The sequence below is a fragment of the Taudactylus pleione genome, unplaced genomic scaffold, assembly GCF_031769625.1.
Source record: "Taudactylus pleione unplaced genomic scaffold, aTauple2 ptg000644l, whole genome shotgun sequence".
In the NCBI taxonomy this organism is placed as follows: domain Eukaryota; kingdom Metazoa; phylum Chordata; class Amphibia; order Anura; family Myobatrachidae; genus Taudactylus; species Taudactylus pleione.
The window spans coordinates 2414971-2441909 of NW_028285046.1; the positions used below are offsets into that span (position 1 = coordinate 2414971).

The 26939-nt window shown below is 44.2% G+C and overlaps 4 protein-coding genes across 4 annotated transcripts; 1 reads left to right on the top strand and 3 right to left on the bottom strand.

Annotated features, from left to right (window-relative positions):
• Window positions 1-21270: 21270 nt before the first annotated feature.
• On the bottom strand, window positions 21271-21725 carry LOC148478958 (histone H2B 1.1-like). Its single transcript, XM_088455137.1, has one exon. It carries the CDS (start codon window positions 21702-21704, stop codon window positions 21324-21326), a length of 381 nt encoding a protein of 126 aa, XP_088311263.1. The 5' UTR covers window positions 21705-21725; the 3' UTR covers window positions 21271-21323.
• Window positions 21726-22015: 290 nt separating this feature from the next.
• On the top strand, window positions 22016-22499 carry LOC148478959 (histone H2A type 1-like). Its single transcript, XM_088455150.1, has one exon. It carries the CDS (start codon window positions 22052-22054, stop codon window positions 22442-22444), a length of 393 nt encoding a protein of 130 aa, XP_088311276.1. The 5' UTR covers window positions 22016-22051; the 3' UTR covers window positions 22445-22499.
• Window positions 22500-23017: 518 nt separating this feature from the next.
• LOC148478960 (histone H3) lies at window positions 23018-23494 on the bottom strand. The gene has a single exon (XM_088455179.1). The coding sequence runs from the start codon at window positions 23465-23467 to the stop codon at window positions 23057-23059; it is 411 nt and encodes a 136-aa protein (XP_088311305.1). The 5' UTR covers window positions 23468-23494; the 3' UTR covers window positions 23018-23056.
• Window positions 23495-24095: 601 nt separating this feature from the next.
• Window positions 24096-26652, bottom strand: LOC148478961 (histone H4). The gene has a single exon (XM_088455139.1). It carries the CDS (start codon window positions 26579-26581, stop codon window positions 26270-26272), a length of 312 nt encoding a protein of 103 aa, XP_088311265.1. The 5' UTR covers window positions 26582-26652; the 3' UTR covers window positions 24096-26269.
• Window positions 26653-26939: the final 287 nt, after the last annotated feature.

Sequence of the window (26939 nt, forward strand, 5' to 3'; positions counted from 1 at the left end):
GCACGAATTAGGCTGGTAAAGTTGGCAAAGGAGCAAAATGTATTGATTTGAATAAGTACAGATCTGCCCAGCTATTTTGTTGCTCATGGCGTGGCGTGAGTCGCGCCATGGACTTGTGGCGTGGCGTGCAGGCCTCTGAGTCGCGCCATGGACTTGTGGAATACTGTGGTATTCTTCAACGAAGGATATGCTACGGCATGTAATTCAGTGCTTAACCGCTGGGTGGCGAGTGCTCCACTTTTGTAATTGCATGTAATACAGTGCTTAACTGCTGGGTGGCGAGTGCTCCACTGTTGTAATTTGTACTGAATGCCTTGTACAGAATGCACACTAAGTACGGTAGTAGTGGGATCTGTATGAGAGAGAGCTCTCTGTATTACACGTTTGGCGCTATGGTGGCTGTCAGCCATCTGCGATGGATTAGAAATGGAGGGGGGTACAATGGGATCTGTGGCGCCAAACCATACGCCATGTAGCGCTATGCCATCACAGAGCATGCGCAGTTGGCTGTATTACTGCAGCCGGTACAGTACTGTATGCTGTTGAATTTCCATCTCTGGCGGGCGCATGCCCAGTAGGAGGGTTGCGATGGGATTTCTGGCGCATGTCCAGTGGGGACGAGAGTCATACACAGTGCGCATCAGGTCCCTTCCCCCAAAGCAAGCAAGAGCCTCACCTTACCATAATAAAGGAAGCTTTGTTAATCCATTTACTGTAAGCAGTCAGCTCTGCCCTAGTGTCCTGAAAAGTGCTACGAATTGTGACCATTGCTAAGGACACCATCCCCCGTCTGCTAGGACAACTAGTGTGCCGCTATGAATGTGCCTGTACTGAATATTAAAAACTGACGATGCCGTTGAATTTTGCACCACAGAATAGTGATTTTATAACTGCAGAAACTGTTAGTGAATCTACTGTCTAGAATGAGAGACAGGGCTCTGTATCACAAACTGTGCGCCCAAAAAGCAAAATGCAAACATGCGACAGCGTAGATGCGGTATCAGCCTTATGCACCATGGCTATGTCCCTTGGACTGTGTCTGAGAGTAGTTTCCGACTGTGAGAGAGCGCTCTGTGTTCAAAGCTGACAGTGCGTTTGAAGCGCAAAATAGCGTTGCACAGCAAACTTATGACATTGGTGATGCTGCTCCGACCATGCACACTAAGTACGGTAGTAGTGGGATCTGTATGAGAGAGAGCTCTCTTTATTACACGTTTGGCGCTATGGTGGCTGTCAGCCATCTGCGATGGATTAGAAATGGAGGGGGGTACAATGGGATCTGTGGCGCCAAGCCATACGCCATGTAGCGCTATGCTATCACTGAGCATGCGCAGTTTTCTGTATTACTGCAGTCGGTACAGTACTGTATGCTGTTGAATTTCCATCTCTGGCGGGCGCATGCCCAGTAGGAGGGTTGCGATGGGATTTTTGGCGCATGCCCAGTGGGGCCGAGAGTCATACACAGTGCGCATCAGGTCCCTTCCCCCAAAGCAAGCAAGAGCCTCACCTTACCATAATAAAGGAAGCTTTGTTAATCCATTTACTGTAAGCAGTGAGCTCTGCCCTAGTGTCCTGAAAAATGCTACGGATTGTGACCATTGCTAAGGACACCATCCCCCGTCTGCTAGGACAACTAGTGTGCCACAGAATAGTGATTTCATAACTGCAGAAACTGCTAGTGAATCTACTGTCTAGAATGAGAGACAGGGCTGACGGTGCTGTGTATAGCATTACACCACAAACTTGTGACAATGTAGTGATAGTGATTTCATGACTTTAGAAACTTTTCAATCCCGTGATGCCCACACTACTTTGCCACTACGGTTATGACTACATTACAGTGCACCACAGACGCCTGCCGTAACGAGTGAATTAGTGTCGACGTGCGTCGTGCGATGTACGGCGTGCGATGTACCACGTGCGTCACTGGCTAGTGAAAATGCCTTCTATGAGGGCAAGACGCTACTCGTCCGGCGAGCTCTTTGTCTTGGTGAAGTGGTGGGACCAAGCGTTCCCCACAAACCAAGAGAAAGAGCTCGCCTATAGAAGCACGAGCAGAGAAATCTATCGCCTATATGGCGTACGGCGAAAAGTACGCTCACTCCAGCACAGGTGGTCGGACCTGCTGAGGAGGGACAGGCCTCGCCTAGAGCGAATTCGGAGGCGAATAATTCGAAATAAGTACAGCATTGCTGTATAATCACATGAAATACAGTATACTGTACAATAACGAATACAGTACAATGCACGACTCTGACATACTCTACATTACTGTACACTGCACTGTAGGGTGTTGGATACTACAGTATCTGACGATGACTGACAGTTGTTAACACATACTGACATGACTGGCAGACATTTGATTGACAGGCTGATTAAATCTACAGTACTGTACATGGACTAAAGGGTTACACACTATTGGTCGACATGGCTTGTTTGATTAATAAATTAGTAACAAAAGGCAAGTTGCTTGATCCACCATTCTAATGTCTGTCGACCAAATCTATGTTAACCTACAGTACTGTACACACTATTTTTCTGTGCTGGGCCTGCCCCCTTTGTCTGACATTATTACTGTACGTCATGGACAGATTCAGGGGTCTCCAATCAGCTCCCAACTGTCATCTCACAGGCTGTGTTTGAAAAATGAAATTTGGGAGCTTATTGGCTGGTATCTTATCACTTCTCACTCTGTGCCCCATTTACAAACGAAGGCAAATACCAGGGGGAATTTTCGTTTGGTATCACTGTGATACAAACGAAAATTCCACTGGTACTGTATTTATTAATACCGTACTTACCCCTCCGGCGAGGTCTCGCAAAGTCCTCAGCGGGGTCCTCCGCTGGGTTCGGGCTCCAGTGTCATGCGCATGTGCCATCTTGTACAGCTCGTGGGGTGGCGACAGTGCCACCCACATAGCCTATGTGTGACGTTGCACCACTTGCTCATACAGTACTTTACTGGACTGTATATTTTTTTATATACAGTACAGTACAGTACCATACTCTTTTATGTTGGGCCCAATGCCAGCTTCACAGACTACAGTAGTTTTTCTACTACAGTGTACTGTATTGGTTTGTATTTTAATCAATAGCTAATTCCCTAAGGCCATCTACAGTACTGTACCGTAATCCCTTTCCAATTTGGAATAGAGGTCTGAACTCTTGTTTTCAAATTCTCCTTAATGACGACATGTATTTTTCCCCACAGGGCGAGAAGCCCCCCCTGCCCCGGCAGCGCCACCACCGCCGCCACCACCACCACCACCACCGGCAGCAGTCGGGCCCAGTGGGCTGAATTTTCGGAGTAAGTACAGTACACACTACTCTACACTGTTCTCTTTCTCTCTCTCTCTCTCTCTCTCTCTCTCTCTCTCTCTCTCTCTCTCTCATTTGTGTGTTTGTTTTTGGTGTTATGGAGACTCTGGTCAAAATTTGTACAGTTTATTTGTTTAAAAATGGTTTTGAGGGAAACTGACAGTACAGTGTTATTTTTCCACAGTCCTACCTCCACGACCACCAGCACCTTCTGCAGCCTCCTCAAATGACAGTGGTAATGATTACAACAGTTACAGTATGGACACAATAGTGTAATGCTACTGCCTTTTTGATTTTTTGTATAATATTTTTTTTCTTATACTGTACACACAGACAGACTCGTCATTGATGAGGAGGCTGCATGAAGCCCCATGCTCTGTAAGTACAGTACACCACATTGTTTTCTACAGCACTGTATATCTCTCCTTTTCTTCCCTTGTCAGTGTCTCTCTACCTACGGTATCTCTTTCTCTCTCTCTCTCTTTATCCCTCTCTCTCTTTCTCAGTGTCTCTCTTTTCTGTACTAGTGTAATAGTAACATTATTTTTTTTCAACAGTATCAGCAACGGAAGCCTACATTCCCGGGCCCAGTGGCCTCATCTGGCCGCGTAAGTACACTACACCACATTTTTTTCTACAGTACTGTATCTCTCTCTCTCTCTTTATCTCTCTCTCTGTTTTTCTCTCTCTCTCTCTTTCTCTCCCTCTTTCTTTCTCTTTATATTTCTCTCTCTTTAATTTTCCTCTCTCTCTCTCTTTTTCGCTCTCTTTCCCTGTTTTTCTCTTTCTTTTTCTCTCTCTCTCTCTTTCTGTCCCTGTCTCCCTCTGTTTCTCTCTCTCTCTCTTAAAACATCTCCAACGCCTTCTCCTTACACAATAATTGTTTCTGTCATTGTGTATTTTAGTTGAAGACATTGAAGTGCCTCAGCCCTCCCCAGGGCAAGATGAGGACCCAGACTCCCCTCCCCAGCCAAGTAAGTACTGTATACAGTTTTACACTGTAGGACATTTTGTATTAATAATGTAATACCATGTAAGTACAGTACTGTAAATCTCTGCTTTATTTCCCTAGTCTCTCTCTCTTTCTCCCTCTCTCTCTTTCTTTCTCTTTCCCCCTCTTTCTCTCCCTCCCTCTTTCTCTCTCTCTTTTTCTCTCTCTCTCTCTCTCTTTCTCTCTCTTTACATGTTTTTTCCACAGTTACAGAGACCATACCCCCAGCTGGCCCCAGCGAGAGTCTGCGTAAGTACAGTACTGTACACTACAGTACATTGTTCTCTCTCTCTCTTTTTCTCTTTCTCTCTCTTGCTTTTTCTTTCTCTGTCTCTTTCTCTCTCCCTCTCTCTCTTTCTTTCTCTCTCCCCCTCTATCTCTCTTTCTCTCTACCTCTTTCTTTCTCTCCTTCACTCTCCCCCCTCTCTCTCTCTTTATCTCTGTCTTTCTTTCTCTTTTTCTCTCTCTCTTTTTCTTTCTCTGTCTATTTCTCTCTTTTTGTCTCTCTCTTTTTCTCTCTCCCATTCTTTCTCTTTCTCTATTTCTCTATCCCTCTCTCTCCATCTATCTTTCTCTTTCTCTCTCTCTGTTTCTCCCTCTCCTTTGTTTCTCTCTCTCTCTCTCTCTCTCTCTTTTTCTCTCTCTTTCTCTCTCTCTTTCTCCCTCTCTTTCTTTCTCCTCTTTCTTTCTCTCCCTCCCTGTCTTTCTTTCTCTCCCTCCCTCTCCCTCTGTCTCTCCCTTTCTCTCTTTCTTTATCCCTCTCTCCCCCTCTATCTTTCTCTTTCTCTCTCTCTCTCTCTCCCTCTCCTTTGTTTCTCTCTCTCTCTTTTTTTTTCTCTCTTTCTCTCTCCCTCTCTTTTTTTTCTCTCCCTCCCTCTCTTTCTTTCTCTCCCTCCCTCTCCCTCTCCCTCTGTCTCTCCCTCTCTCTCTCCCTCCCTTTCTCTCTTTTTTTTCTCTGTCGTGTGTTTTCATAAATTTTTTGACTTGTCAACATTTGTTTTTCTTTGACACACAGATGACTGCTTTATCGTGGAGGCAGGCAGCAGCCCTGCCCCGATCTGTAAGTACAGTAGTGTACTGTACATTACATTGTTCTACCACTATATACTTACTGTCTCTCTCTATCTCTCCATGCATCTCCAACCTCTTCTCAATACACACTAATTATTTCTCTCCTTGTGTTTTTCTTATTTTCCAGTACTGTACAGTATGTTTCGGTGACCTGTCTTTAGGTGCATACACACTAGACGATTTGGATGAACGCTAACAATATTGTTCAATGATATAGTACAGTACATTATACAGTGTTGTTCATATCATCTAGTGTGTACTGTATGCAGTAAATCACCAAGGATGCGTGTGCGACATTTTTCCATATTGTTTTCATGCAAAATGACAATTTTTTTTTACCCACAGTGCAAGGCACAGAAGGGCACCAGCCTCCCAGGGATGACTGGAAAAGGAGGCAATCAATTTTGTGTAAGTACTGTACCGTCCACTACTGTACATTGTCTTCTACTGTATCTCACTCCTTTTTTTTACGTTCACAGTGTCTCTCTCTCCCTCCCGTACTACAAAGACCCATCTCACTTGCTCCGGTGCTCGCGTGCGCACTGCCGGACAATCGACCCGGTTGCGCGCGGATCTGAATCAGGCCCTACTGTAATTCTTTCTCTACTGTACTTGTATAACAGGAACATTCTTTTTTTTCCCACCACAGTTCTGCAACAAGGAAAGCCTCGGCGCCAGTCCCCCACTGACCCAAAATAGGGTTTTTGCCCGGGTAAGTACTGTACCTTACACTACTACAGTATACAGTACTATAAATTGTCTTCTACTGTATCACTCTCTTTTTTTGTGTGTTTGTATTGGTGTTATGTACAGTATGGAGGTGTTATTTTTTCTACCGTATAATCGTTTTTTCTTAAACACACAGTAAAAAAATTAAAACAGGAGCAGCCGGAGCCACAGCTCCCTGGCCTCTGTATGCGTAAGTAGAGTACTGTATCTTTTTCTGTCTCTCTCCCTCTCTCTGTCTTTCTCTCTCCCTCTCCCCCCCCTCCTTCCCCCCCTTCCTTTCTCTTTTTCCCTCTCTCTTTCTCTCTCCCTCTCTGTCTCTCCCTCCCTCTCTCTTTTTCATGGTTTTGATGGAAACTGTTCTTTTTCCACAGTCCTACCACCACCAACGGCGGCAGCGGCAGCGGAGGCACCACCACCACCAACGGCGGCAGCGGAGGTGGAGGCACCACCACCACCAATGGTGGCAGCGGCGGCACCACCACCCTCCAGTGGCATTTACATGCCGCGTAAGTGCAGTACACCACATTCTTTTCTACAGCACTGTATCGCTATCCTTTTTTACCCTTGTCAGTCTCTCTCTCTCTCTCTCTCTCACTCTCCCCCATCCCTCTGTCTGTGTTTGTTTTTGTTGTTATGGAGGCTCTGTTCAAGATTTATGGTGCGTACACACTGGGCGATAAAGTGGACGACTCAGGGAGCATATCGTGTAGTGTTTACGCACCATTACACAGTTTATTTGTTTCCAAATGGTTTTGATGGAAACTGTTCTTTTTCCACAGTCCTACCACCACCAATGGCGGCAGCGGCAGCGGAGGTACCACCACCACCAATGGCGGCAGTGGAGGTACCACCACCAATGGCGGCAGCGGCGGCACCACCACCCTCCAGTGGCGTTTCCATGCCGCATAAGTGCAGTACACCACATTCTTTTCTACAGCACTGTATCGCTATCCTTTTTTACCCTTGTCAGTCTCTCTCTCTCTCTCTCTCCTTCTTTCCCCCCTCCCTCTGTCTGTGTTTGTTTTTGTTGTTATGGAGGCTCTGTTCAAGATTTATGGTGCGTACACACTGGGCGATAAAGTGGACGACTCAGGGAGCATATCGTGTATTGTGTACGCACCATTATACAGTTTATTTGTTTCCAAATGGTTTTGATGGAAACTGTTCTTTTTCCACAGTCACACCACCACCAACGGCAGCGGCACCACCACCATTTTCCACATTTAGAACGCGGCTTGCCGCCCTGAGTAAGTACCGTGCACTACTGTACTGTACATTGTGCCCTCCTTTTTACAGTGCCTCTCTCTTCCTCCTGTACTCCAAAGACCCATCTCCAACCTCTTCTCCTTACACACTAATTGTTTCTGTACTTGTGTAACAGGAATATTTTTTTTTCCCCACAGTGCGGGAACGTGGAAGGCCACAGCCCCCCACCAGCCAGTTGCCAGAACCTGGGCCAAGCAGGCCTCACAGGCCGTGTAAGTACTGTACCCTACACAACTGTACAGTATATTGTCTTCTTCTGTACTGTCTCTCTCTCCTTTTTTTTGTTTTCACAGTGTCTCTTTCTCTCTCTTCTTTACTACAAAGACGCATCTCCAACCTCTTCTCCTTACAGACTTTGTATATATATATATTTTTTTTTATAAAGGACATTACTCTAAAGGTGCCCATCCACTTAAAGATACCGGTATGACAACCACTGCATGATTACGACATTGTAATCATGCAGTTGTTTGTCAGTACAGTAAGTGATGAGCCTACTCTGAACAAGCACTTGTTCAGTGCAGGGTCATCATTCATTTGCAAACATGTTTTGCAGATACTGTACAGTAATAGTCATTAAATTGTGGGAGGTTACTGTACTGTATCTGCACCGCACCAAAAGTATCCCTCTGTCTGCCAGCTTCAGTCAGTATAATCACCTTTGGTGTAGCAATGTTTACACTGTATAGTACTTTTCCTGCATTGTACCGTACTGTAGCCATTGTATTGTTCTGTTTGTTTATGTACTGTACAGTACTTTGTTAGGAGCTACAGTAGCCAAACCATTTACAGTAGCACCATACCATATAAAGGTAAATACAGCACTGTTAATGTGAATATATTTTTTTCCAATACAGTCTTCAGTCATGGACCCTCAGGGAGGCAGGGACCCCAAGGGAGGCAGGGACCACGCCTGACTCGAGGTAGAGTACAGTATTTACGTTAGTGTCAAGATTGTACAATATTGTATATTAGTGTTGTAATACTGTACCCTTTTTTTTCTCTCCACAGAACAAATTATGTTCTTTTTAGGCCTGTACCGGCAGATGGCCCACCACCTGGTGGATCTTTTTTTTAATTTTTTGGTCACCTTATTTTTGTTTATTTATGATTTTTATTAAAATTTGTTTTATTCAGTACAACGTTTTCTGTCTTTACTTGGTTCTGTGGATAAAGTACAGTATACTGTATTTACATTTATTGATACTGTAACAACTAAAAGGTAAGAAAATACAGTACAGTAAGTCACCCATTCAGTACTTTTATTAATTGCACACCACTCTTAAGGGGTGATTTAATAAAGCTTGGAGAGATAAAAAATTCGAGAAACTGTAAATACAGTAGCACCAACCAATTAGCTACTGTACTACAGTAACTGTCATTTTTCAAACACAGCCTGTACAGTGACAGTTAGGATCTGATTGGTTGGTGCTATTTATCTAAAATTTTATCTGTCTAAGCTTTAACTAAATAAATACACGACAAGAGTAAACTTTTTTTTAGCTAATCACGTGTTTTTGCTCCAATGGGTGAAAAAGTGCCAACCAATGTGCTCCCAACTGTCATCTCACAGGTGGTGTTTGAAAAATGACAGTTGGGAGCTGATTGACTGACACCTTATCACTTTTTTATCACTTCTCACTCTGTCTCCTAACACTGCTTAGTACAGTAAATACACCCCTTGGAGTGAAAAGACGAGACCGGCTAAAAAAAGTAAATAGACCACCCCTAAATTGAAAACGTCCCTCAGTGTATACAGTACTGTATGTCTACTGTACTGTATTCTACTGTAAGTGCCGGGCAGCTTGAAATCACTGTGATGGGCAACAGGGATACTGTACAGTATATGACTGTGGGCGGCAACCCCCATCGGCCGGCGCGCCCCTGGTGAGTGAAATCCTGGCCAATATGACGATACACCCCTGCATCTGTGTGTTATTGACTTTTTGTACCTTTTTAATGACAGATGCACGTGTTGGGTCTCAGGCGCACTTAAAGACTGAATTACATACAGTACAAACACCAATTGTATAAATTAATGACAATTTTTATTTAACCTACAGTAACATGCTTTACAGAGGGGGGGGGGGACTTCTTTAGCTTTCCACCCCAGTAGTCCTCTACTGTCCCACGCTTCTTTCTTCTGCGCTGGCATGTCCTGGAGTTCCGAGCTGGACACGGACATGACTACTGTACAGTACCTAGGAGGAAAGAGATGACGTGAGAACAGTCCTTACTCAATGCCGACCGATACGCCCTACTGGACCGAGGACTACACTAAAAGGACTACACGTAATGAAATCAGACGCATGCGCTATGTAGTTTAGGAAAAGTGACATCTGGTGGGCAAAATGTTGTATTACACGTAATGACTTATTTCACTACTAAACTTTCTTTGTGGCGCGACTCATGGCGTGGTGTGTGGCGTGCCATGCGTGGCGTGAGAGATAACGCTGTGATGCCACGTTATAGCTGGGCACATCAGTAGCTTTAGTTTTGCAAGAGTTAAATAGCGTTGAGCCACAAATTTGACACTTCCAACCAAAAGAGGGGGGTCACTTACAAATGACCCACTTGTATTTTGCCAGGTTAAAAAAGGTTTTGGGCATGAAATAGGCTGGCAAAGTGGGCACAGCTGCAGATTGTATTGATTTTAATTAGTAGCTGTAGTTTTGCAAGGCTTCAGTAGCCTTGGGCCTCAAATTTGACACTTGCAACCAACAGAGGGAGGTCACTTACATATGCCCCAATTATATCTTGCCTGGTCCAACAAGGTTTTGGGCACGAATTAGGCTGGCAAAGTAGCAAAGGAGCAAAATATATTGATTTGAATAAGTAGCTTTAGTTTTGCAAGGGTTAAATAGCATTGGGCCACAATTTACACTTGAAACAAACAGAGAAGGGTCACTTACATATGATCAACTATTATTTTGCCTAGCCCAAAAAGGTTTTGGGTATAAAATAGGCTGGCAAAATGGACACGGGTACAAATTGTATTGATTTGAATAAGTAGCTGTAGTGTAGCAAGGGTTAAATAGCCTTTGGGCCACAAATTTGACCTTTGCAACCCACAGAAGGGGGTCACTCACATAACACCCACCTGTATTTTGCCTTGATTAACAAGGTTTTGGGCATGAAATAAGCTTTCGAATTTGGCACAGGCACCAAATTATACCATTTTGAATAAGTAGCTGTAAACTTAAAAGGGTTAATTAGCCTTGGGCCACACATTTGACACCTCCAACCAACATAGAAGGGTCACTTACATACGAGCCACTTGAAATTTGCATTACCCAACAAGGTTTTGGGCATAAAATTGGCTGGCAAAATGGGCACAGGTACAAATTTTATTCATTTGAATGAATAGCTGTAGTTTGGGAGGTTTAAATAGCCGTGGGCCACAAATGTGAAACTTGTAATCAACAGAGCAGGGTCACTTACATATGACCCAGTAATATAGTGCCTGGCTTAACAATGTTTTGGGCATGAAATAGGCTGGCAAAGTGGGCACAGATTGTATTGATTTGAAGAAGTAGCTGTAGTTTTGCAAGGGTTAAACAGCCTCATGCCACAAATGTAACCATTGCCACCTACAGAGGGGGGCACTTATATTGGACCCACTTGTATTTTGCCTGGCCCAACAATGTTTTGGGCATGAAATATGCTAATGAAGTTGGGACAGGCATCAAATTGTAACATATTGAATAAGTAGCTGCAGTGTTAAAAAGGTTTAAATAGCATTAGACCACAAATTTCACACTTCCGTCCAACAGAGAAGGGTAACTTACATATGACCCACTTGTGTTTTGACTGGCAAAACAAGGTTTTTGGCATAATATACGCTGACAAAGTGGACACTGGTACAAATTGTATTGTATTGAATATGTAGCTGTAGTGTTGCAAGTGTTAAATAGCCTTGGGCCACAAATTTGACAGTTGCAGTAAACAGTAGGCGGTTAATTACATATGACCCATATGTTTTTTGCCTGGCCCAACAAGGATTTGGGCAAGAAATAGGCTGGCAACATGGGCACAGGCACCAAATTATGCCATTTTGAATATGTAGATGTAGTGTTGTAAGGGTTAAATAGCCTTGGGCCACAAATTTGACATTTGCAACCTACAGAGGGAGTCACTTACATAAGAACCATTTGTATATTGCCTTTCCCAACAAGGTTTTGGGCAGGATATAAGTTTGCGAAGTTGGCACAGGCACCAAATTATACAATTTTGAATAAGTAGCTGTAAAGTTAAAAGGGTTAAATAGCCTTGGGCCACAAATTTAACCCCTCCAACCAATATAGAAGAGTCACTTACATATGAGCCACTTGAATTTTGCATGACCAACAAGGTTTTGGGCAAAAAATTGGCTGGCAAAATGGGCACAGGTACAAATGATCTTTATTTGAATAAGTAGCTGTAGTGTTGCAAGGGTTAAATAGCATTGGGCCACAAATGTGACACAGAGGGGTATCACTTACATGTGATCCACTATTACTCTGGCTGGCACAACCAGTTTTTGGGCATGAAATAGGCTGGCAAAGTGGGTACAGGCACAATATTTTACCATTTTGAATTAGGTAGCTGTAGTATTGCAAGTGTTAAATAGCCTTGGGCCACAAATTCGACACATCCAACCAACATAGAATGGTCACTTACATATGAGCCACTTGTGTATTGACTGGACCAACAAGGTTTTGGGCATAAAATTGGCTGGCAAATTGGGTACATGTACAAATTGTACCATTTTGAATTGAGTAGCTGTAGTGTTGCAAGGGTTAAATAGCCTTTTGCGAGAAATGTGACCATTACAACGTACAGAGGAGGGTCACTTACATAAGAGCCACTTGTATTTTGCGTGGCCCAACAATTTTCTGGGACTGAAAAAGGCTGGCGAAGTGGGCACAAGCACAATATTTCACCATTTTGAATTAGGTAGCTGTAGTGATTTAAGGGTTAAATAGCCTTGGGCCACAAATTACACTTGAAACAAACAGAGAAGGGTCACTCACATATGACCAACTTTTATTTTGCCTGGCCCAACAAGGTTTTGGGCATTTAATAGGCTGGCACAATGTTCACAGGCACCAAATTTCCTCATTTTGGACAAGTAGCTGTAGTGTTGCCAGGGTAAATAGCCTTGGGCCACAAATTTGACCATTGCAACCAACAGAGGGATGTCACTTACATGTGATCCACTTTTTTTTTTTGCCTGGCTCAACAAGTATTTGGGCATGATATAGGCTGGCAAAGTTGGCAAAGGTACAAATTGTATTAATTTGAATATGTAGCTGTAGTGTCGCCAGGGTTAAATGGCCTTGGGCCAAAAATTTGACATTTGCAACCAACAGATGGGGGTCACTTACATATGAACCACTTGTATTTTGCCTGGCCCAAAAAGGATTTTGGCAAGAAATAGGGTGGTAATGTGGGCACAGGGACCAGAATTTCTATATTTGAATAAGTAACTGTAGTTTTGCAAGGGTTAAAACCTTGGGCCACAATTTACACTTGAAACAAACAGAGAAGGGTCACTTACATATGATCAACTGTTATTTTGCCTGGCCCAAAAAGGTTTTGGGCATAAAATTGGCTGGCAAAGTGGGCACAGGTACAAATTTTACTATTTTGAATTAAGTAGCTGTAGTGTTGCAAGGGTTAAACAGCCATGAGTCAAAAATGTGACGATTACAACGTACAGAGGAGGGTCACTTACATAAGAGCCTCTTGTATTTTGCTTGGCCTAACAATGTTCTGTGCATGAAAAAGGCTGGCGAAGTGGGCACAGGCATAATATTTTACCTTTTTAAATTAGGTAGCTGTAGTGTTGCAAGGGTTAAATAGGTTTGGGCCACAAATGAATCAATTGCAACCAACAAAAGGAGGTCAATTACATATGACCTACTTGTATTTTGCCTGGCCCAACAAGGTTTTGGGCATGAAATAGGCTGGCAAAGGCACAATATTTTACAAGTTTGAATAAGTAGCTGTAGTGTTGCATGGGTTAAATAGCCTTGCACCACAAATTTGACTTTTGCAAGCTACATAGATGGGTCACTTACATATGACCCACTTGTAATTTGCCTGGCCCAACAAGTATTTGGGCATGATATAGGCTGGCAAAATAGGCAAAGGTACAAATTGTACTATTTGAATTAGGTAGCTGTAGTGTTGCAAGGGTTAAATAGCCTTGGGCCACAAATTTGACAATTGCAAATAAACAGAAGGAGGTTAATTACATATGATCCACTTGTATTTTGCCTGGCCCAACAAGGATTTGGGCAAGAAATAGGCTGGCAACATGGGCACAGGCACCAAATGATAACATTTTGAATAAGTAGATGTAGTGTTGCAAGGGTTAAATAGTCTTGGGCAACAAATTTGACAATTCCAACCAACAGCGGGGTGTCACTTACATATGATCCACTTGTATTTTGCTGGCCCAACAAGGTTTTTGGTCATGAAATAGGCTGGCAAAGTGGGCACAGGTTCAAATTGTATTGATTTGAATAAGTAGCTGTACTTCTGCAATGGTTAAATAGCATTGGGCCATAACAATGACACATGAAACCAATAGAGGGGGTCACTTACATATGACTCACTTGTACTTTGCCTGGTCAAACAAGTTTTTGGGCATGAAATAGGCTGGCAAAGTGGGCACAGGCACCAAACTATACTATTTTGAATAAGTAGCTGTATTTTTGCAAAGGATAAACAGCATTGGGCCAATAACTTGACACTATTAACCAACAGGGGGGTCTCATACATATGACCAACTTGTACTTTGCCTTGGGCAACAAATTTGACAATTGCAACCAATAGAGTGGGTCACCTTCATATGACCAACTTGCATATTGTATGGCCCAACAAGGTTTTGGGCATGAAATACGCTGGCTAAGTGGGCACAGGTACAAATTGTATTTATTTGAATAAGTAGCTTTAGTGCACACTTTTTGCACATGTGCATGGGCCGGTTTCTGAGAAATATTTGTGGGAATCGGCCCAAATCGGAAGTTGAGATCAGTGCACTTGTTAGCAAATAAAATAGTAAAATATAACTTTATAATTACATTCTTTCAAAATAAACTTTATTTTACAAGTACAACCCAACACCCACCAGCCAGGGGTGCCAAGGATAGCCCTGGGATATTATGCCAGGCCCAGGGTGCCCTGGAGAAGTGGAACCCCTTTTATTTGGGATTTGCCATCTTCCAAGGGATCCCCGGCCTGGGCTGACTAGTGATCAGGTACAAAGCTTTGGCCAGGGTACTCGGTGAAAGGGTTTCCCAGCTGTGGCATTACACCACCACTAGAAAGAGTCAGGTGCTGGTTATGGAAAATACAGGGGACCGCTAGTCATTTTGTCTCCTGTATTTCCACAACCAGGACCGGCTCAACAGAGACTTGTGCTGGTTCATAAGATACAGGGGAACCATACACATTTTCTCACCGGTATTTTAAGAACCAGGACAGGCTCAACAGAGCTTGGGTCTGGTTATACTTGTGGATGGGGGGGAGGGGCACACATAATTGTTTTTTTTACACTCAGACACATGCATGGATCTCACTGAGCTGTGCATGTTTCTGTGTAACTTGGACCTGCTCAGGCTAGACTCACATTCTCAGACAGTGGCCTTATTCAGAGATGGACGGAATTGTACAGCCGCACACAAGCAGCTGTGCAATTCCGTCCATTTAAAATGCAAATACAGAAGGAGATGTCAGACACATCCTTACTGCATCTGCATGATCTCAGCACTGCGACCATCAGTCCCGATTGTTGCCCCTTCAACCAGGCTGCAGCAGCTGAAGCTTGCGAGGGCAGGAAGTCTACGTGCACCCACGCAGACCTTTGCCACTTCCCTCCCAGAAAACGGGGGCAACGCGCACTCATTTACAGGGTCGCTGCCTGGGAATGCGCCCGATCCGCCACCTAAACGCCACAGACTGTCATTCAGGCTGCGGCTGTGAGGCTCTGTGAGTGAACTCGCAGTTGGAGGGCTGCACATATATAGTTAAACACTCGCACTCTATTACATTGCCCAACTTGTATCCTCACAATGGCAAAACATCTAGATGGGTCTTTTGCCATTGTGAGTTGTGGGGGGTAAGAAACGTGAGTTTGCATGTTCTCGTACCCTATTACTGTTTACACAGGGTTACTAAAAATGTGGGAGAATAGCTCCATACACACACATGTTACAGACTTGGACACTATTACATTTGTCCCATCTCTAATTACATTGATGGAGTGATGCAGAAGATTGCATTAAAGGATACTTAAATGATCTGAATATAGAAAATGAGAGGGAAGACAGTCGCAGGCAATTTCAAAATTACATGTACCTACTCCATTGTGGGAGGGATACAGCAAGGTGACAAGTGCGGTCAAACCCCGAAAATGCGGGTTTGACCAGTGGCGTAACTTCATCCCAGGTGCCCGGAGGCAAGATAAATGTTGGTGCCCCCCCCCCAAAATTAAAATGTACCACCCCCCCAGCACCTATGCCAGCCCCAGCTGCCGCCCCCCTATGCAGTTCCCCAGTAGTGGTCCCCCTGTGCAGTGCCCTCTGTAGAGGTCCCCCTATGCAGTGCCACCTATGTAGTGCCCCCCCCGTAACATCCTCCTTTGCAGTGCCCCAGTAGAAAGGGCCCCTGTAGTGCCCCCAGTAGTAAGCCCCCAGTAGTAAACTCCCTGTAGTGCCCCCAGTAGTAAGCCCCCAGTAATACCCCCTGTAGAAAGCCCCCTGTAGTGCTCCCAGTAGTAAGGGCACCTGTAGTGCCCCCAGTAGTAAGCCCCCTGTAGTGCTCCCAGTAGTAAGCCCCCAGTAGTAAAATCCCTGTAGTGCCTCCAGTAGTAATCCCCCCGTAATGCCCCCTGTAGTAAGCCCCCAGTAATGCCTCCTGTAGTAAGCCCCCTGTAGAAAGCCCCCAGTAATGCACTGTAGAAAGCACCCTGTAGAAAGCCCCCTGTAGTAAGCCCCCAGTAATGCCCCCTGTAGGAAGCCTCCAGTAATAAACCCCTGTAGTATTCCCCCTGTAGTAAGCCCCTGTAATGCCCCCTGTAATGCCCCCTGTAGTTAGCCCCCAGTAAAGCCCCCTGTAGTGAGCCACCAATAATGCCCCCTGTAGTGAGCCCCCAGTAATACCTCCTGTAGTGTGCCACCAATAATGCCCCCTGTAGTGAGCCCCCCCCGCGAGCGCACATACAAAAAAAAAAAAAAAAAAAAAAAAAACACCAAAAAACAATACTTACCTGAAGCCCAGCTCCAGTGCTGCTACCTTCCATCCCCAGCGCCTGCTCCTCGGAATTATGGGAGTGATGTCATGACATCACTCCCATAGTGCATTGCGGAACTGGAAGCGGAGCTCAGGAGTGAGCTCCGTTCCTCCGGCTACCGCCGGTGGGAAAAAATGAGCCGGGCGCCTGCTCTTAACACACTCAGCATGTGCCCGGCAAATAGGGGGTGCAACAGTACCCCCCCGTATTGACGCCGCTGGAGGTGGAGCGCCGATCAGCGGCGCTCCATCTCCATAGCAGTGCCCGGAACGGCCTGGGGGACAATAGAGCCAGGTGCCCCCTTAAGGGCTGGAGCCCGGCGGCAAATGACTCCATTGTCTCCAGGAGTTCCGCCACTGGGTTTGGCCACATTTCACATATGCATGAAGCCCTGGAAAGTGATGCACTCCGGGGCTTGGTTGCTGTGGGTAACACTATATGCCTGATGTGGGTATAGCTTACAAATCGGTTTCTCGGATGGCAGATCAGTCTAATTTATAAAATGGTCCCTGTGCCCACTTTGCCATCAGATTTCCTGCCCAAAATCTTGTTGGGCAAGGTCAATTGCAAGAGAGCATTTTGTAAGTGACCCCCCTGAATAGGTTCACAGTGTCAAATTTGTTTCCCAAGGCTATTTAACCTTTGCACAAATACAACTACGTATTAAAATGAATAAATTGGTGCCTGTGCCCTCTTAACCACCCTATTTTTTGCCCAAAACCTTGTTGGGCAATGCCAATTGCAAGTGGGCCACATGTAAGTGACCCCCCTCTGTGGATTCGGATTCCAAGTGTCAACTTTGTTTCCCAAGGCTATTTAACCTTTGCTCAACTATAGCTACGTATTGAAATGCATAAATTGGTGCCTGTGCCCACTTTACCACCCTATTTCATGGGCGTCCATAATTAAAGGACAACGTCATTGTACACGTCACCTCGCATTTATTTGACCGAAGCACTCTCAGTGGTCATCCCACCTAATAAGATTTACAGCTTCAATTAATTTGGGAAAAAAACACCTTGCTATGTTACAAATTATATATTGACCATTGGGCTTAAAGCATTGGGACAACAAAAGAGAATTTGTTGTGTTTGTTAATCATGAAAAAACAACAACATTCTCAAGCCATTTTTCCTTTGTTTGTAAAATAAATAAAATACCTACTTTTTTCTGACAAAATAAACATCAACATGATGATCTTGATTATTTCCACACAGATTCTCTTGCGAGCTTGTACTGGAATGTTATGTCCAAAAGAGAATCTGGCTAGTGCCTCCTGGATGAGGGTATCCGTAACCCTACAAGGAATAACTTGACATTGTATCCAGCCATTGCTATCCAAAGGGAGCTTTAAAAAAATTTACATTTTGAAAAAAAATATAATAAAAACAGAACACATGTTTTTTGTTTAAGATAATCCATTAGGTATTTGAAAAAAAAAAAAAAAAAAAAAAAACCCTCTCCATCTGTCTATATGTTCATTTTAATTTAACATATATATATATATATATATATATATATATATATATATATATATACAGTCAGGTCCATAAATATTGAGACATTGACAGAATTTTCATATTTTGGCCTCTATTCACCACCACAATGGCTTTGAAATGAAACAAACAAGATGTGATTTAACTGCAGACTTTCAGATTTAATTTGAGGGTAATTACATCCAAATCAGGTGAACGGTGTAGGAATTACAACGGTTTCTATATGTGCCTCCCACTTTTTAAGGGGCCAAAAGTAATGGGACAAACTAAACAATCCTAAATCTAATTTTCACTTTTTAATACTTTGTTGCAAATCCTTTGCAGGCAATTACAGTCTGAAGTCTGGAATGCATAGACATCACCAGACGCTGGGTTTCATCCCTGGTGATGCTCTGCCAGGCCTCTACTGCAAATGTCTTCAGATCCTGCTTGTTCTTGGGGCATTTTCCCTCCAGTTTTGTCTTCATCAGGTGAAATGCATGCTCAATCGGATTCAGGTCAGGGGATTGACTTGGCCATTGCATAACATTCCACTTTTTAGCCTTAAAAAACTCTTTGGTTGCTTTTGCAGTATGCTTCGGGTCATTGTCCATCTGCACTGTGAAGCGCCGTCCAATGAGTTCTGAAGCATTTGACTGAATATGAGCATATAATATTGCCCGAAACACTTCAGAATTCATTCTGCTGCTTTTGTCAGCAGTCACATCATCAATAAATACAAGGGAACCAGTTCCATTGGCAGCCATACATGCACACGCCACGACACTACCACCACCATGCTTCACTGATGAGGTGGTATGTTTTGGATCATCAGCAGTTACTTTCCTTCTCTTCTCTTCCCATCACTCTGGTACAAGTTGATCTTTGTCTCATCTGTCCATAGGATGTTGTTCCAGAACTGTAATGGCTTTTTTAGATGTTGTTTGGCAAACTCTAATCTGGTCTTCCTGTTTTTGTGGCTCACCAATGGTTTGCATCTTGTGGTGAACCCTCTATATTCACTCTTGTGAAGTCTTCTCTTGATTGTTGACTTTGACACATATACATCTACCTCCTGAAGAGTGTTCTTGATTTGGCCAACTGTTGTGAAGAGGTTTTTCTTCACCAGGGAAATAATTCTTCTGTCATCCACCACAGTTATTTTCCGTAGTCTTCCGGGTCTTTTGGTGTTGCTGAGCTCTCCAGTGCGTTCTTTCTTTTTAAGAATGTTCTAAACAGTTGATTCGGCCACACCTAATGTTTTTTCTATCTCTCTGATGGGTTTGTTCTGATTTTTCAGCCTAATGATGACTTGCTTCATTGATAGTGACAGCTCTTTGGATCTTATATTGAGAGTTGACAGCAACTGATTCCAAATGCAAATGTCACACCTAGAATCAACTCCAGACCTTTTACCTGCTTAATTGATAATGAAATAATGAGGGAATAGCCCACATCTGTCCATGAAATAGCTTTTGAGTTGATAGTCCCATTACTTTTGGCCCCTTAAAAAGTGGGAGGCACATATTGAAACTGTTGTAATTCCTACACCGTTCACCCGATTTGGATGTAATGACCCTCAAATTAAATCTGAAAGCACATCTTGTTTGTTTCATTTCAAAACCATTGTGGTGGTGAATAGAGGCCAAAATCTGAAAATTCTGTCAATGTCCCAATATTTATGGACCTGACTGTATATATCAGATCCAATGGCACAGCACTCTCCTTCCGTGTAATCATCAGCCACGGTGCCTGCTTGTTTAGCATCCATATACATTCCAATAAGCGGCACTCAGTGGTCTTACTTGGGATGAGTGTTTACCCGCTTGTGCTGTGCATTGCGAGCAATTGCTTGTGTTGCATTTCGTCACTCGTAGCAGCTGCGAGCAATCGTGCCTTAGCGACCGGCTCTGAATCAGGTCCTGTATGTGGTATTCTTTATGTCAGGTAAGGGTTATAATGCTTGGGGATTTGCTGTCAGGGTTTTAAACCAAGTTCTAAAATATGCTTCAGTGCTTTAACTCCGGAAGGTATAACATGGAAGCTTCTTTAGACAACGGAGACAGCTCAGGTGAACTTGCTTAAATCCACTTTACCTTGGCACAGTGGGCCTGATTCAGAAATGTACGCAATGCCAATATTTACGTAGATTGAGCGATTTTTTGCCGTTGTGCATGTGTGCAAGATGCACGCGCAGCAATTGTTACGCAATATTTTCATCTGCAAAGTGAGTGCCAGGTAGTTAGCATTTGGGGGAGGTAAGCAGGGGTGGGTAGGCAAACGCTGGCGTGTCTAACCATTTAAACGCTGTTTCAGGGGCGTGCATAAATGAGCCAGTGTGATCTCCTATGCAACATAAGAGCTCTGTGCGTGTCAGGATAGCTGCAGTGTTTGCGGCTGGTCAGACTTGCCGAATATGATGCATGGCTGCCCGATCTGCACTAATATTACTGATGTTTACGCTGGTGCGTGAAGTCTGACGGATATGAGAGGGCAGAAGTGGGCATCCCTATGCTCAGGTAAGCTTTGGAAACAGGATACTATAGCAGCTGCATTCCGTGCAAAATCAGATTCCATTGCATTAGCGTCCATCTCTAAATCAGGCCCATTGTGCCCTGCACTTCATCTCGCAGTGTGTGAGATGTATATAAAATTGTAAAGACATTAAAGGCAGATTGTATACATTTTTATATGTATTTTAATAAAATGAACACAATAGTTTGTGGCTTTTATTAATGCAAATGAAGGGAATAATCTAATTGTTTATTGAGCTTAACTGACATTTAAAACTGTACAAGTATAATACTGCGGACAGATATTGCAGATGAGACAAACGAATTTTATACATAAATGCTATTCCACCAGTGACCACATGAGGTCGCTGCTGCTGCACAGATTAGTGCAGCTACCAACGTTCAATATCCGACATATTATTAAAGAGCAAAAATTCCAAAGCTGTTCTAGCTGAGCGCCAACACAGGATACAGAATGTACATTAGTGGAATCGCCTTGGCAATACTTTTGCTTAAACTTGATAAATAAAAAAAAAAAAAAAATGTATAAAAGACTGGAAGAGCACGTTACTATCAGCCCAGAATAGGGATCACAGCAATAGTTAAAGCCCGATTAGAGAGGAGGTGGGTGGCTCTTAGAAGAGCCTTTGTGTTTATGTGGGAAGGAGAAAGAAAGCAGATCACTTGGCGCTGGTGTACTTGGTGACGGCCTTTGTGCCCTCGGACACGGCGTGCTTGGCCAGCTCTCCCGGCAGCAGCAGTCGTACAGCGGTCTGGATCTCCCGGGAAGTGATGGTTGAGCGCTTGTTGTAATGAGCCAGGCGGGAAGCTTCCCCTGCAATGCGCTCAAAGATATCATTCACAAAGGAGTTCATGATGCCCATAGCCTTGGAGGAGATGCCGGTATCAGGGTGCACCTGCTTCAGCACCTTGTACACGTAAATGGCGTAACTTTCCTTTCTGGTCTTCCTACGCTTCTTCCCATCTTTCTTCTGGGTTTTGGTCACCGCTTTCTTTGAGCCTTTCTTGGCCGCCGGAGCAGACTTGGCTGGTTCAGGCATTATCAAAACACGACCTTATCGGATAAAGGAGAAAAAAGTATTACGAAAGGGGCCCAGACCTGTTGCATTTATAAGTAGCTCATGCAAATAAGGCTTTACCCATGCTAGATGCACTATTGGGTAGACGTGTCACATGATGTAAAGGCGGTCTCAAACATCCAACCGTCATTTGCTGATTGGTCAGTCCATGAATTTGTACTACATGAATTGCTGTTTAAGCAGACCAATCACAGAGCACGTAGTGGATCCGTTCTGAGTGTGTATATAACAAGGAGGGCAAGTTCACAAGCTCATTTTCGTTACTAGTTCAACCAGGTTGAGTGTATTTTAATTTCTGTGTGCCGAGCATGTCTGGAAGAGGGAAACAAGGCGGCAAGACCCGGGCTAAGGCAAAGACTCGCTCATCTCGGGCCGGTCTCCAGTTCCCAGTTGGTCGCGTTCACCGTCTGCTGAGGAAGGGAAACTATGCTGAGCGTGTAGGAGCCGGGGCCCCGGTGTACCTGGCCGCAGTGCTCGAGTATCTGACGGCTGAGATCTTGGAACTTGCCGGAAACGCCGCCCGCGACAACAAGAAGACCCGCATCATCCCCCGCCACTTACAGTTGGCTGTGCGCAACGACGAAGAGCTAAACAAGCTGCTCGGTGGGGTGACCATCGCCCAAGGAGGCGTCCTGCCCAACATCCAGGCCGTGCTGCTGCCCAAGAAGACCGAGAGCCACAAGGCAGCTAAGAGCAAGTGATTTTACTACTAGACACTCGTCCCCGCAACACAAAGGCTCTTTTCAGAGCCACCCACTACGTCCCTAAAGAGCTTATTCACGGTTTACCACTGCTAGTAAACGAGGCCGATTTAGTGGAAGAGCCATTATACGCTCTTATGTACGTCTTGTAATAGTGCAGAGACCTGCAGCCATATAATGCTATGACTGTATAGAACGTGGGGATGGTTCTGGAGAGGAATGCAGCTCCGCGTGAACTGTACAGGGAAGCCTAACATTCTAATTCAATACGTTAAAGGCTATATAACTTGCATTGAAACGGCTACTCGTGTCTTCTAGTCTGGTTGTTCCCTTTGCCATAACTTGACGCTGGTGAGACGAGAGACTTCTGCCGTTGTCGAAGGCAGCGACAGGAAAATGCGGGGGGACTATAGCGTAAACACTGTGTGATGTGTGGCTACTTAGTAAGGGACTGGTCATGTAGACCCCACCCCACCTAGAGGTGAAACGGAGCTGAGATTTTAACAACGGTCTTCCACTTGAATTGAGATGTTTATGCTTCAGCTCATTTAGAAAGATGTGGTGGCTCTGAAAAGAGCCTTTGTGTTGCGTGTAGAGGAGTGCCGAGTATCATTATGCCCTCTCCCCTCGGATCCTGCGGGCCAGCTGGATGTCTTTGGGCATGATGGTCACCCTCTTGGCGTGGATGGCGCACAGATTGGTGTCCTCGAAAAGCCCGACCAGATAAGCCTCGCTGGCCTCCTGTAGGGCCATGACGGCAGAGCTCTGGAAACGCAGGTCGGTCTTAAAGTCCTGGGCGATCTCCCTCACCAGGCGCTGGAAGGGCAGCTTGCGGATCAGCAGCTCGGTAGATTTCTGATAGCGTCGGATCTCTCGGAGGGCAACAGTCCCGGGTCGGTAGCGGTGAGGCTTCTTCACGCCGCCGGTAGCTGGGGCGCTTTTCCGGGCGGCTTTGGTTGCCAGCTGCTTGCGGGGTGCTTTCCCTCCAGTAGATTTGCGGGCAGTCTGCTTGGTCCTGGCCATCCTGCTTTATACAATGCAGTTATGTAGGCAATTAGAAGGAATGAGTGAAGAACAGCCGGCAACAACTCCATTTATGCGCAGTGCTGCGTTGTGATTTGATGAATTAAAGGCGCCCATCTTCCTGATTGGCTGACACAAAGCCGTTGAAACTTTCAAATAGCCCGCCAAGAATTTTGGTTTCCACCGTTATTAGTTATGTAAAGTATATAATATAACAGGCCAGCGCGGGTATGACACGAGTTACAATAAATAGCTTTTTCTTTTTTTGTAATTCAAATTCCAGTCGTTGTAATTTAACCAGAAATTATTTTCTTGTATTCCAGCGAGAAGCAACAATGAGTGGCTCCCTACATACGGATGGTGATATTGTATCACTACAATATAGGACTAGTGTCGGGTGTAGAGATAACGTAATAGAATCCTGTAGAGTACTGAATAGCTGCCAAGGACGGGAAAGTTTTGTGTTTAAACAAGATGATTTCTTTAAGCTACACTCACTACTGTCCGGGAGATCATAGAATATAATCGCGGTAAAAACAGCATAGATCAATATATGAGCAAATGATGCAACATTCACAATAACATGATAATCATTTTATTATTAAAGCATTAAGAATACATTTATATGGTAGGCATCAGTTGTCCTATTGTGAGCAATATTAGACCAGAGTATAATCAGAACGTCAGCATGCTTTGGACACAATGTGATACTAATGGGAAACAATAAATATTATTTTACAATTGTTTCTATTCTATGAAACATTAGTGGATTCAGACCACAATTTAAACCTCAGAAATCGGAGATACTACATGAAGAAATACAGGGCTACATTTGGGTGCCAGAGAGAGCATTGTGCGCCCCCCACCCCCCCAGCATTTTTAAATTAGGGACATAACCTGAAAAAGGGCCATGGCTTCATGGGGAAGAGATAGGGGTACTCCTTGGGCAACCAAGAGATGCTGGTGATAAAAGAAGAGGAAGCTACAAGTAAGAATGATAATAAAGTGGTAGAACAGGCCCAAACAGCGCCCCCTACTCTATGCCATGGCACAAGTCGCACTACCCTAGTTACGGCACTGGGTAGTACAAAGGGGCTCACAATATACTGTACTCAGTTGAAATAAAAATCAGAATCTATACTAAAGGCACAGTATATAAAACAGTCACTTTTATTGTTCTAGATTAATTCCAGATTTGTATTTTCGTTCTGCACATTCAATCATCTTATTTATATTTTGCTTGTTCCTTTTCCACTCTCATGACTCCTGAACATGCAATTACGTAGTTATTAGTGAGATATAATTAGTAATAAGGGTGGATAATATAATAAATTAATAATCCATATCGGTGCATATGGTATTTGGTGCTTACTAATTAAATACTGATAGGTGGTATATTTAGGGGACACAGGCTTCCCAATAGGACCCCTTGCATGTGCTTCCATCACTGGCGAGCATTGAGCATGGGTGGACAATCATTTCTGGGGGTGGCGGCCGGCGGGTAACCACACTTTAGTAAACTGTCGAGGGCCGCATGTAATATATTTTATATGTATGATACCCATCAATAAAATTGTAATGGGCTATATTGTCAGACCCGTTCCTCTATTTCCCCACACACATGTACCTTAATGCTATAAAATAAATGGAGTAAAAGGCAATGCACTGTATAATATGAGAAAAATGAAACAAGCAAAAATAATAATTTACATAACATATACAATAGAAACATGCGGCCAAAAGAAAGTACAATTCTCCATTGTGGTCAGACAGGCTCCTCATTTCCAGATCCTCGGCACCAGCGGATTTGCGACATCATCAACTGACGTGCAATCGACCTATATTTGTATATACTGGCAACACCTGAGAGCCAGCTCAAAGATTCAGTGTCTATAGAACCTAGCAAGGATCAGGGCCACTGCATGACTTACTGTAGTGACAAAAAGTTTGCCCAGCATGACCCCAGTGAGTAGTGGTCACCCCCAGTTCCTATACATGCACCAATGACGGGAATGTTCCTCATTTGCACTCTGACAGTGGCAATATGAGCCATGTGATTCTTGAGCGCCTAGGGAAGAAGTCAGGCCGAAATGATCGAAGTAACCAAATCCCTCTTTCTAAAGTCCAACTCGATTGAATAGACAAAAGGGACACCTCCATATCACAACTTCAGCAGCATAAATGATGCTCTCATTTCTTCTGGGATATATTAAAGTTCCTCCTAACAACTGATGGGTACGGATCTGCCCCCCCCAAGGAAATGGCCACAGCGTTACAGCTCAGGCGGATTGGCTTCCAAACATGCAATTACAGAGTTATTATCCAGTAGAATAATACAAAGTATATAAATCACCCCTACACATGAAACGTTTTTTTTCCATGTTTTATTGTGGGTTGCACAGCCAATTTCATTGCAGTTTTGACGCATTTATAAGGTAAGTGAGATTTTAAAACACACATTATCCATAGAATTATTCCTTTACGCAGTGTTTGGCGAATTCCCCTGACACTAGCCTAAACTGCAGCTTTATCATATGTATTATGTAACACGGCATCAGCCAGCGTGGGCACGGATTTCAAATATGACCTTGCACTCGATAGTTCCTACTTGCACGGATCTAAATAGAAGGTGCAACCATGAGAAGTATTAGGAGTCCGGAGCCGGTGCATACTGTGACGAGCTTGCCAGGACTATAATGCAGAGTGTATACAGCAACGTTATTCCAGCTCTCTGATAGAAAAGATGGGCGGCCCTGAAAAGGACCTTTGTGTGGTTTAATGGAATTAGATGCGCATCGGTGCTTAGCCTCCGAATCCATAGAGAGTGCGGCCCTGGCGCTTCAGAGCGTACACCACATCCATTGCAGTGACCGTTTTCCTCTTGGCGTGCTCGGTGTAGGTGACGGCATCCCGGATAACGTTCTCCAGAAAAACCTTTAGCACGCCACGAGTCTCTTCGTAGATGAGACCTGAGATGCGCTTCACACCCCCTCTCCGGGCCAGGCGACGGATGGCGGGCTTAGTGATGCCCTGGATGTTATCTCGAAGAACCTTCCTGTGCCGCTTGGCGCCTCCTTTACCGAGCCCCTTTCCACCTTTGCCTCTGCCAGACATGTTTCTTTCTGCTTTCACGAAGAACAACAAAAAAAAATACCTCTAATGCCCTCACTACTGTGAAGTCCTCCTCTTATACAGTGCGAGCGGACCTAGTAGGAAAGCTCTGGGCTGTGAGGGAGGCGTTCACCAATGCGTCACATCCTGCTCCTTTCAATGGAGTATGATCAGAACTTCTGCATGCAGTAGATACAATATGATACTAATGAGAAACAGTTACTATTGTTACAATTCTATGAAACAATAGTAGATACAATCTGTGCCAAATTAGACCACAAGCTAAACCTCATAAATTTGAGAAACTACATGTAGGGGCTCATAATATACTGTACTCGATGGAAATACAATTCAGACACAG